Here is a 13080-nt window from a genome sequence, read left to right on the forward strand (position 1 = left end):
CATTTTGGACGTGTGCACAAAGTTTTTCTTTTTCACCCTGGTGAATGGTATTTATAGAATGAATATGCACAGTTGATACATTTGTAAGATTAAACGGAATGCAGATCTGGCTCCTTCTGGCACGTTTTTAAGATGCACATTGGACCTAGGAGAAGTGTCTGATATATTAAAAGATGGAATATCCAAGCCTCCATAATTGCTATATTATGTTGGAAATGTCGATATATATGTATATATATATATATATATGTATATATATATTATCTACTGGTGGTCGCCAGTAGATAGTTATAGTTAGGACCATGTTTCCATAGGAAATCTGAAAATTCTATTTTGAATAACTTTGGCACCGGTTGACGAATCCTCGCGAAATTTTCAAAACTAATGGGGCGCTACGCTCCGCTCCTACCCTGAAAGTCTCGGGGTGATTCGTCAAGCGGGGGCTGAGAAAAAAGGGGGGTCCCAAAACGCGTTTTCCCCATGCATTTTTCCATAGGACCTTTAGACACAGCTACAGCCCGAACGGCTGAACAGAATTACTTGTAATTTGGCAGAGAGGTAGCCATAAGGTCAAGGAAGTGCCTTTTGTAGGTCTGGTGTAAATCTGTTCAGTAGTTCCTGAGAAAAGAGCATTTAAATCAATATATATATATATATATATCTGTGGCAGCGCTCCGTGCGCTTACCGTGCGCTTACGGTAAGCTTACCGTACGCGTACGGTGCCGTGCGCGAGCGCGTTTCTGATTGGTTGTTAGATCAAAGTAAACATTCGAATCGGTCGAAACCAGGAAGTATCGGCTGCCATTTTCTGTCTGTCGCACTGAAAAAAAAAGGTAGATAACATGAAAAGGGGGCAACGAAGAGAGTTGCAGACCCCCTAGCGTTCGTCAGGGGGTTCACGAAGGGCCAAAAAGTATGAAAAATAAATTTAATAATTTAAAAAAAAAATCGCGGGGTGCGCGTACGGTAAGCTTACCGTACGCGTACGGTAAAAAAAATAAAAAAAATAAATAAATTAACAATCACATTTAATATATAAATCTAAGGACCCCCAAGGGAGAAAAAACACAATTGATATATTGAAAAAAATGGCGAGGCGTGCACGGTACGAAATGCGCAATGTGGGCGCTCGGTGCGCGCAAAAATTAAAAATAAATACATAACTTAGCATTTAAAAAAACGTACAAATTCACTGAAAAAACCATAGGTTTCACACACGTTATAGTTAGGAATTAGCATTTAAAAAACCTTGCAAATTCACTGAAAAAACCATAGGTTTCACACGTTATAGTTAGCTGTACATTTCACTCGTAAAAAACCAATGAAATTCCACGTTATAGTTAGTGCAGGCAACTATAACTCACGCGACCGCAATCCTCTGTTGATGCTAATACTGTATCTTTAGCTATACATATATTACAAATATTTATTTTTCATAAAGACACATATGTCATCAGTGATGTAATATCTGACATCATCAGCAGAGGATTGCGGTCGCGTGAGTTATAGTTGCCTGCACTAACTATAACGTGGAATTTCATTGGTTTTTTACGAGTGAAATGTACAGCTAACTATAACATGTGTGAAACCTATGGTTTTTTCAGTGAATATATATATATATAGATATATATATATATACATACACACACACATTTATATATTGTATTTTGTGATGACAGATATGTGTTTATTCATATCCTCCTCTTCTCTTTTCCTTTTACTACTGAGCTAAATATTCATAACACTTCTTAATTTCAAACCTGTTGTATCTTTATGGTATATTCAGTGATTTTGCTTATTACATACATAATTTCCTATTATACTCCCAAACAGTTTATAAACATATTGCATACTACTCAGCTGAGAGCTAACTTTAATATTTAATTTGCATGATACAAATATAAAATGTCAGTGTAGTACACAACTGTCTATCCACATTATGACCATACAATTGATGTTGGATATACAGATGCTATACCTCTGAACTTGCGGTGTGTTGGGGACTCGAAGTTGCTCCACACTTGTTTCTGAGCCGTGCCACAAGATTCTCAAAATCCCTAACTTCTGTGAAACGGACAGGTCTGTTCCCTCTCGTACTGATGCTCACAACTTTATTGGCTGGGTCCGTTTTCTCGACCCCGATTACCTGATGATAGAATTAAATCTATTAACAGATTCTTAGTTTTGATTTGCACCCGCACATGCACTAGCCCACATACACTAGTCATTTATGCACAGAATGAACGTGCTACATAAAAAATACAAAATGGCCTTAACTAATTGGTCACTTAGATTCTCTAACACCGATTCTCTTCATACAGCCACAATTTATCCTTAACTATTTTAATTGTGAAACACAAGAAATGCATTACTGAAATACATATAAACTTGGTGACTAGACTTTTTAGGGCAATTTCTGTCAAACCTTGATGAAAAAATTGAAAATGAAGACATAGCCATGCAAGGCATGGAAGATTTAAGACAGCTGTGGTTCTTTGCATACACCAGCCTTGTTAGGAATTGAATGAAAGAAACTACAGGTTTGGATAGCAGAACAATTCACATTGGTAGACAACTTTATCATACAAGCATTGGCAAAACCATTGGAAATGGACTTGGCAAACTGGTGCGATGTTTTTATTACAAGCATATACTACAAACAAACATATAATTCCCTAAATGTGGTTGCCATATGCTTGCAAAAATTAACTACTGTATATTATTTAAACAGAATAGTGCAAGTGCTTCCTAGTAGGCACAGGTCAATATGATTCTTACTGCAGTAAAAAAAGGTACTATTGGCTATAAATGTAACCTTCAGAGATAGTTTAAGCACACAAGGATGACTAGGGGGGAAAACGAGCATTGACAAAGACAGCACGTCTTGCCTGCAAAGGGAAACACCCACTGTTTGGCTGTGCCAGTGGATGTTTGCATCTTTCTGGCATGTCACAACACATGCTTGTGCAAGTGTTGCAATCTCTACTAACCAGCAGGTTGTAAGGTCAGCATTCACATGGGTGCCCTAGGTGGCCATCTGATGCACCATTCTTAGGTGACCACTGTGTGCACATATGCTTAACACAGCTTAGAATCAGAAATCTTAAATGTCATGATACAACCACACACATGCATCCTCATCAAACAGAGATGAAAGGATGAGCACTGGAGTGGTCGCAGGTGGCAGGGTGGATGTGAAGGTTGGGGGTTTGAAGGCTCAGGCTAACATTGAATAGGTGGGTGGGGGCCTTAAAGAAATTATATTAACAAAAGAGAATAAAAGGCAATGAGATGTGGACTGCTTTTTAAACTACTTCACATTCACAATATGCCCTGTGCTGATATCAAGTTTGAAGGACAACCCTGCCGCTCAATGCTTAAAAGCCAGCTGACCCACATTAGCCAATGGCTGTGACTGAAAGTGGCTGCCCAAAAGCTTCTTTGTATCTGCATGTATGTGAATATGTTTGTGTGTGGTGTGTGAGGCCAGGAGGCCTCCCCAGACAGCTCAAACGTTCTATAGGCAAGACATAATAAATTATATAGAAGGGAAAGAAAAAAAGGCATTGGTCAACCAGCACTTACATTGAAGTGCACTTCTTTTTCAGTGGACATGTACATGTGATCTGACTAAATGACCTCATGTACAGTGTAGGAGAGGCAATGGCTGAAGTGGGATTACCCACTGGCTCATGCTATATGTGGTGGGGTCGAAAGCTAAATGTGAATGACAGTTGAATAGATCGATGGCTTAAGAGCCCTGAACCCAAGCCCTTCAATGTATTCTATGTGTATGTTGTTTATTTACGACTTGTGCTGGCTATATGAGACTAGGGGGCAATTAAACATGCCTTCTACACCAGACCTAAAAGTAAGAATGGAAGCCGAATATGCTGCATAACAGCTATGTAGCTATTACAATCAGAAATAGTCTTGGAAAGTGTAACAGATAGCACAGGGTACGTTCCTTCATTTAATTTTATTCAAATCATAATTCTAATGTGTTGAACTTTGCTATGGAACAACTGGGGCGAATATATTTCATTGGTAAAAGTATTCTTCAGGACAAGATTGCACTGTTGCGTTTTAGTCACTGTGGAGTCATTAACTGGTGCTCAATAGTCACAATCAAGACAAGTCGGTTTATGGGTTCCAAACGGTGCTAAGAAAAATGTATGCTCATTAATGCATTAGTGAAATTCTACCTCAGCAGAAGAACATAAAATGATAGCTTCACAGGCATGTGAAAATGTATCTGAAAAAGAGCTGATGCCTTTTAAGGATCACAGGATCCGATGGAGTACTGTGTGAAGAAGGCGCAAAAACGATGTACTGGTGACCTGTTACTTCTTTGAGGTAGGGCTGCAGGAGCAGAAGATGCGTTTCTGTCCATGTCCCTTCTGAGTCTCGTAGGACCAGTATGGATGTCTTTACAACCTGTAACACACAGTACCACTGACCTCTGCTTGTCAATGGGGTCGTGGACAGTTGTGAGGGTTGTGCATAGAAGCAAGATGGTCCTGGATCAGTTGGGTATCCCTGTCAGTTGTATTCTAGTTCTGTGTTTGTATTTTTTTTTTTTATTTTTTTTTTTAAAGAGTGAACCAAGTAAACATAATTTCTATGGACGTTCCAGCACCAGCTACTTCATTACACTTTTTTGTCAAAAGAATTCTGATTCAATTCACAAGTGTCAACTAGTGTTGGTACATCTTCCTTTAATGCACTTTAGTTTCATGACCAGAATAGTACGAAAGCAAATGCAAAACTTTGAGAGAAATCAAAGAACAAAATAGCATACATATTTCAGACCATTTATGGTCCTCAAAACTTGAGTAATAAATATCTTCAAAGGAAAGTTTGCAAACAACTTCCGGGATCGCACAACAACACAAGCAGAACCGACTGCACTTGTTTGTACCCCCACTCCTCGGCTAGAATCCCTTGATTTCCGTTTTTTTAGTAATTATTGGATTATGGAAAATATCTACCCACATTTAAAACAGAATGTTTTTGCAGTGATGATGAATGTCTCAGACAGTTTTTGAAAATTGCATCAGGACTGATATCAAATTTGATTTAAACATGCTGCGTGTTAAACATGAGAGAAGAGGGAGTCGGGCAACACCTGGTGATTACAAGGCTACTAAATGACCTCCTGTTGAGAGGATTCACATGCCAGATGCAGGCTCTTATTATTACTTAGAAGGGGAGGCTCCAATCTCAAATAAAAAATGTTATCAAGGAGTAATCACTGCATAAACCTGCATCATTTCAGTAAGATGAGTCATAACATCATTTGCTTTACCTCCCTCAGTGGAATGATCACGCTGCACTGGCTCCCATCCTGGCTGGCAAAGCAGACGTAGTTTTCGGAAATACACATCTTTCCCAGGGTGTAATAGTGACTGGACGGGACCCATAAGAAGCATTCATGAACTTCCACTAAGCGCTCTTCCTTCGGTAGCCTGAAGAATATGCAGAAGTGTTCACTGTGGGCTCGGCTTTCAAGACCTCTAAGGGGGAAATCATTGCTCCATTACAAATACACACAACATTGGCGCAAAAGCAAGTAGGTAAAAAGCTGTGGAATACGCTACTGGCAAAGCAAAACTCACAAAACAGTTACGCTTCAATCTAATACGTTTGCTTAAAAAAGAAAGAAATGCTGGTGGAGTCGCATGCTGAAACGCATGCAGTACAGGTCAACGACGCATTATCCACCCAATGTACGAGTTACTGGAGGCAAACATTTGGTTGCAATTTGAAGATCAGAAAGAATTTAATGCATCAACATATTAACTAAAAGGTCGGTTCGCTAATTCCAATTCTCAATCTTACTTACCTCATGAATATTAATGAGGTAGGTCGTAAATTGCGACTTGCTCCGATTGGTGGCCTCCTGAAGTCTGCAGACCACCACGTTTGTGATAACCTTTCAATAAAGCAAAATTTATGTTTAGTGCAGCCCCTGTTCCTTAACCCTTTCGCTGCGGCGGGAATTCCGCCGCAGCGCTGGGGGGTGCGGGGGGGGCAGCGCGGTGGCGCTGTGCTCATGACGGAGACACTCCGTCATGAGCCACGGTTGAGCTGTGGTCATGACGGAGCGGTTCCGTCATGACTCTGCCCAGTTGCGTTGTCCCCCCGCACAGGCGGGAAACAGCGCCACGTGGGCGGCGCGGCCGCCAACGGTCGTGGCATGACGGAACCGTTCCGTCATGAGCACACGGCAACCGTGGCTCATGACGGAGCGGTTCCGTCATGAGCGGGGAAGGGGTTAAAGGAAAAAGTGCTGCGTTTAATAAGAAAGGTTTGCTTTTCCTGAAAAGTCTGTTTTATAGTTGACAATGGCCCACTGGACCACTGCCTACTCGCCAACAACCTTTTTTTCCTTAACACTCACAAAGGAAAATGGGCCCCAAGGGAACAAGAATACATTACCACCATAACTCGGAAGTCTGTAATTTTTCAAAGTTTTGTTACCATATTTTGTACACAAAGCACATTATATTATATATATTATAACATGGGGACATTGCCGTCTTCTCTGAGCTCTAAGCTCTGCAGACGCGGCTTTGCGCACGTTACTACAAGCCTTTATTCTTGCAAAGACTTTGGGGCATATTAGGATGGTGGGCGGACCAGAGTCCGCCCGCCATCCTAGCGGGAACGGGACCGCCCGCCTGCCATGCGGCGGTCTCGCACCCCTGATCATGATGCGACTGCCACCGCGGCGGTTGCATCTGGCATTTGAACATTGCGGCGGGTGCTGCTGGCTGCAGTAACCGCCACAATAGTAAAATGCCATGTTGTGCATTTCCATGCACAAAGTGGCAGGCACCGCGCGGTGCCTGCCACCTTGTGCATGCACATGTAGGGGGGAGTACAATAGGTACCCCCCAAGTGCACCCCCCCACCCTCCCTGGGGTCCCGCAACGGGCCACCAAAGCAAATCCCCGGCAGCTGTTCCATGGCGGCAATACCGCCATGGAAAGGCCATGAAAACCCAACATCCTGCTAGGCACCGCCACCATATTTGAGCCCCAGCTCCGCCCGGCCAGCAATCGTAACGGCTGACGACCGGCGGAAAAGTGGCAGACGGACTTTCCGTCCGCCAAGATACCCACCGCCATCGTAATATGGCAGTGGGTAATTCACGTTACGATGGCGTAACGGTCGCCATCGCCGGCATGCGGTGGCGATCGTTACGCCATCGTAATCAGCCCCTTAGTTAGTACTTTTCACATGAGAACTGCTTGCTGTGTGAATTCTCTGCCAGTTCCTGGGATTTAGTCTGAAATTTTGAGAAAGGTCGACAAACAATGCCCCTTGTTATTAGGTTCTGGTCAGGCCCTAGCACCTAGACAAAACATACCAATGCAGCTGTTTTGAAATCGTACTTTGGTATTATGGGGATACATGCATAGGGAACACACACTTCGAGGCAGACTTTTCCATGGAGAAGAGCGAGACAGCACCTATGATGTAGAACTACCATCTGTAGTCTACGGTATGGGGTCTGCAGAGAAAACCCAGAGATCTTCTAATATATAATAATACTGCTTCTTAGCAATGGGAGGGAGGTTAGGCTCTATTTCTTTTCATGATGGCATATCCCTTCATGATTTATGGACTAGCTGCTATGCTGACTGTATTTGTATTATGCAATTTCCTGCTTGTTGTTGCACATATACTGCATTTTAGAGCACGTTAGTTAAAATAAATATAGTTTGTGTCCCTGTCAGATCTTATTGTGGACGAGTACTAGAGTGCGCGCGAAATGGTGTCTCGTAACCACGATTCCTTGAGATTCGGGAGTGTTGTGCTCAGGGGTGTCTAACCACTTGATTCTACGGGAGTGAGTAGGAGGGCAAGTGAGACACTATGGCTAGTTGGTCCTGGGCTCATGGGTACTAAGGTGGTAGGACGACTCAGTCCCTGCGCACCACAATCCCATAATCTACGCATAGTTGTGTTCTTGAGCAGAATCCCTGCAACATGGAGCTGCCAACGTTTGGACTGGTACTTATTCACGGGACCCCTGAGTAGCACTTGTGCTTGTCCACAATACCCTCTCACTGTCTTTGGAGATGTCCGTGGTGAGGGGGGAATAGCCTTCTATATTGGTAGGGTATACCCATTTCTATAGGTTTTTCAAGCTTTAAGTTTAAAAGGGTTTTAAACCCAATTTTGCGCTACAGTTTTGCTTTTTCTTCTTTTTAATTCCAAATATGGCAAACCCGGACACTATTGCTGCTCCTAACCGCACGGTGGTTACAGCTTTGACTCAACACGTCGTCCCCAATGCGGGAGCTAATATTATTTTCGTGGTTAAAGCCGATCCAGCATACCGCTTTGAAGTCTTCTATTCTTGGGTTACTTTTCCTGCGGTGAATGCGAATGATAATACTTTTCACACTTACACGGCCACTGCTCTTCCGCAGCGTATAGGCCATATGCATTAACTGAAGTGCCGTTGACGTCCTGGGAGCATACCATTTGGTTTAATGGCGCCCTCCTCACCCTGTTTCTTTTGTTCAAATAGGCCCCTTGTCTATCGATGGAACCACTTGGCTTGTTTTGGCAGGCTTTACACTACATCCAAATGATCTCAATGTTACTATTGCAGAGCTACGTACACTTTATACTCAATTGGTCCTTCTTCATAGAAGAGTCATACAATTTATGGCTTGTGCACTTCAAGTCACTCCGGCTGGAGCTGCTCCTCCGGCACCTGGTTAGGGCGGAGGTTTCGTGATTAGTCCCGTCGTGATTAACTCCGTGATGGGCAAACGTCCTCAAAATTGTGATGACTTGCCATTTTGGCTTACACAAAAATGTATTTGAGCAACTTGAAACTGTTTTTTCACATACTACTCCTGTTGAAACATACAGGATCCTTACCATTAGTTTACAGAGTGGTCTTATTCCTCCTTTTGCGGATTGCACAACCTCGGGGACAGTATTTGCTTCTGTATATACGCTGTGCTTTGGCACTCCCTCCATGAGCGCTCTACTGAGCATTCTGAAGAAGGTACAGGATGAACACGGGGCTGATCCAGCCCTGGATTTAGGGATGAAGTTAGTGAGAATCTTCCCTGTTGTTTCCGACATGATTCTGGCCAACATTAAAGGTGAAGCAGTTTGCTTACAAGTGCGTCAAAGCCTGGTGGCGGATATAGATCGGGACCATCAGTTACTGATTATTACTGCGGAGGTGTATTCATCCTTGGGTCGCAATAGTTTGGGGGTAAGCCCATTCACACAGGCACAAAGTAAACCCCTCCTGAAAAGGAGGAGCGTCCGGCCTTTCCTAAAAAGGTTTGGTACAAAAATGTGCCAGCAACAACAGAAGCCAGGTTCTCGTGCAGATTCGCCTCCACCTGATGCTTCTGAACTTAGGTATGATTTGAGTGACGCTCTAAAATTAAGACACCCAAGACGTTCCAAGTTCCTGATCCTCATTCTCCTTGTTTCTTTCAGGAATTGTCGGATCAACAGTTCGGCGGAGGAGAGCGGCAGGATCGCAGACATGGCGAGTCTATGCAAACGAGACGTGACCCGCAGCGCCAGTTTGACATGAAAATCAAGCAGGAGGGACCACCTCAATTTAGAGCCCCATTTTAGAAGAAAATAGTTGCTGCTTTTACTGCAAAGTATGCCTCAGATGGTGAGGACCCTGCTTCTGGACAAGAGTGGGGCGGTAACCCTCCTAGACAGAGCAGCGGAGGTTACTATAGTGCGACAGACACTCCACCATTGTCTAGAGGCAAAAACAACCAATACTTTTATTACTGTGGAAACAGCGGACACTCATGTTGCCACTCCTGATAGGCTTTATGAAATAGGCCTCCAAAATGAAGGTGATATTAAACGCACTATTAAGGCAGTCTTTTGGGATAACCTTACCTTCTCTTATGATATCTTTTTGGCGGAGGTCAGTTGGCCTTACCGTTTGTTCTGGCTTCCTCTAAAGGGGAGTATGTTATTCTCCCGAGTTTTTAGCACTATGTCTCAGAAGAAGCTAGATTTACTTATGCAGCAGAGTGGGTACTAGCCCTGGTGCCTGCATTGTATCGAAATCAGACGGGTAGGACAGGGATTCGCCAGAGCATTTAATTCTTTTGCATTCTACACTGCAGCACCAACCCCAATACCCAATTAAAAGTGATGCTAAAGCGTCCGTTGGTGAGATTCTTACCCAGTTGGATTATCAGGGTGTGATTGAACCCTGTGTTTCATCAATGAATAATCCTCTTCTTCCGATATTGAAACCAAACAGTTAATGTCTCATAGTTTTAGATTACAGACACCTAAACAGTCATGTTCGTACCTTTGCGGTACAGAACACCCATAGCTCTGCATTGGTTAACAACATTGTTAGAAAAATAAAATAAAACTACTTTGAATATTTCTAATGGTTTTTTCAGTCACACTTTGGCTCTTCACAGCCGTGACTTGACAGCATTCAGTGCACTAGGAAATTAGAAAAGATATTCGAGATTGCCTAATGGATAGCCCAGGTACTTTTGCAGCATGCATAGTGTCGATTTTACATGATTGACCCTGATGCCTTCTCATATGTCGATGACATATACTTGACGGATGACGACTTAACACCGCATTTTGTGCGTGTTGACGCATTATTTCACACTTTGCAGACTTGGGTTACAAGTTTAATTGTGCCAAGTCGCATATTGCCTTTTTGGCGGTTCTTTTCCTTGGTTATGAACTTAACAATGAAGGTAGGGGCTTGGCCCCCCACTTTCTTGAAAAATGTGCTCAATTGTAACCTCCTTCTACACTTAAAAAATTGCAATGTTTGCTGGGTTTTTTTAAATTTCAGGAGGACTTACATTCTTGATTATGTCCAGCATATCAAACCACTTTACACATTGATCCAACCTTCTTTTTCCTCTTCCAGTTGTCTTCCGGAATATACCGCAATTCTTCGGTCTTTGCAGTCTGATCTGCTTATGACGCAGTTCTTGTTAACAAGAGACAATACTACAAATTTGGTCACACAGATTGTACCGGGGGCGGTAGGTTTTACCTACGTAATTTTCAATGAAGGGGACACGGTCCCCATTGCTAATAAGTGACATTTGTATACTCCTGCAGAGTTGCGTTTTTCTTCGACAGAAAAAATCTTAACCGTTGTGCAGAGGGCGTTTCTTAAAGAACGCTTTCTGGCTCCGGGAAAATGCATTTTCATGGTTTCGCCAGTGCCTCCTTTAGAAGCTGTCATGAAGGAGTGTTCCAAATTCCAAGGCTTTACATTCCCGCTGGATACAACGGGCTAGTTCATTGACGTCGGCTGATGTCAATTTTATTTTTGATCCTTCTTTGCAAACGCAGGAGATTTTACAATATGAACATGTTCATCCTCCTCCATTGTCTGCTCTTCCTCCTGATCAGTACAAATACATTATCTACACTGATGTTTCAACACATCCTGCCATTTGTTCTAAGCATGCTTACTCCGCAGCCTGCACAATTGTGGCAGGCAAGATTCAAGATGGAGATTTTAAATCTTCCTTGGTGCACACACAATTTCTTGGGGATTGTTCGGCCCAATTAGATGGGTTACATCCCTTGGTCTTCGCTCTAGAATTTGCTGATCCTGAAGTCCCTACGCTAGAGGTGTGCGGTTCATTTTACTGTGTACAATCCTTCAATGACAACTTGTTCTTCTGGTCACAAAATTATTTTTCGTGATTCTAAAAGGTAGCGCAATAAAGCATAAAACGCTTTGGGTCCGAGTGGTCGCTTTTTTTTTGTAAAACTTTTTTTATTATTTAATAACAAATATCGGCATTTCAATTACATTGCAGAGGAAGTAACAAAGCAAGGCTTCACAGGAACAATAGGCAATTCAAACATTACATTATAGTCCTTGGATTGTCTAGGGTGAGGGGGGATCTTCTTTGTCGAAGGCGAGGTGCGGTTGATATATATCTCCTCGATAGGAGTTCCACAAGCCCCATATGCGGGTCCACTTCTTAGGACAACCTCGGGCTACATATACCGTTTTATTGCAAAACATTGCCCAATCCAAATCCTTCTCCCAGTCACCCACCATAGGAGAGAGTAGCGCACCCCACCGCTGAGCAATATTACTCTTGGCTAGCATGAAACCCAGTGTGGCCCATTGTGTTGTGTAGTCATTCAGATCTGTCGGCTCCCTGATATTTAATAAGCATCTACGGGCTTCTACGTGGAGACGCGCAGACAGGACAGTATTAATGATATTGTGTATGTTACGTCAATATGGTTGAATAATCTCGCATTCCCAAATTATGTGCATAAAGGTGCCCAACTGACCACATCCCCCGTCTACAATCCCCTCCATCTACCCTCCCCATCAGTACCAATTGGGGCCCGGTCACATAAACCCTGTGGAGGATTTTTAGTTGGACTAGCCGGAGACGAGCTGGTATTGCCACTACTCTAGGCGAGGAAACAGCCTCCTGCCATTCCTCATGGTCCATTTCTATGCCATCGTTAGTCCATTTCTCTTGGAGGGTTTGAAGAGGGTCTGGCCTGTTTACTAGCTTTTTATAGATCAGTGAAATAGTCCTATCAGGGATGTGCCCGTCCAGTACTCTATCTTCTAGCGGGGAAGATTCTGGTGGTGTGGCCCCTCGTTGCAAATGAGTGTACAAAGCGTGCCTAACCTGTGTGTAGCGGAAGTATTCCGAGTCAGCTAATTCTAATTGTTGTTGCAATGCGGTGAATGACGTAATATCTGATTTGTCCCACATATCACCTATACGTGGAAGACCTATAAGATCCCACTTGTCAAATCACCTACTCTTCCACAAACTACCTAGCTGTTCTGAGTCCCATAATGGTGTCGCGAGTGTAAGCCTGTGCCCCCAGCCAAGACTTTTAGTGGCGGCGTGCCAGATATGTACTGAGTGTTTGGTAGGGCCCGTGAGTGTCAAGCGCCGTGGCTTAGAATAGCGGGCTCTATTGAAGTTCCCCCCAGAGAGGAGCCATCTGTCCATTCTATAACCCGGGTTCTCAGGTAGGTTGTAGGTGCAGTTATTAACGGAGGCTAAGTGGGCCGCCCAGTA

The 13080-nt window shown here is 43.3% G+C and overlaps 1 protein-coding gene across 1 annotated transcript in view; it reads right to left on the reverse strand.

Annotated features, from left to right (window-relative positions):
* TBC1D8B (TBC1 domain family member 8B) overlaps positions 1-13080 on the reverse strand; it is a 765078-nt gene that overhangs the window by 420560 nt on the left and 331438 nt on the right. The window contains exons 6-7 of the mRNA XM_085608029.1: positions 5310-5517; positions 1980-2147 (exon numbers count right to left, since the gene is read on the reverse strand). Coding sequence (XP_085464155.1) covers positions 1980-2147; positions 5310-5517 — 376 coding nt within the window. The remainder of the gene's footprint in view (positions 1-1979; positions 2148-5309; positions 5518-13080) is intronic.

The sequence above is a fragment of the Triturus cristatus genome, chromosome 5_2 (assembly GCF_964204655.1).
Source record: "Triturus cristatus chromosome 5_2, aTriCri1.1, whole genome shotgun sequence".
NCBI classification, from domain to species: domain Eukaryota; kingdom Metazoa; phylum Chordata; class Amphibia; order Caudata; family Salamandridae; genus Triturus; species Triturus cristatus.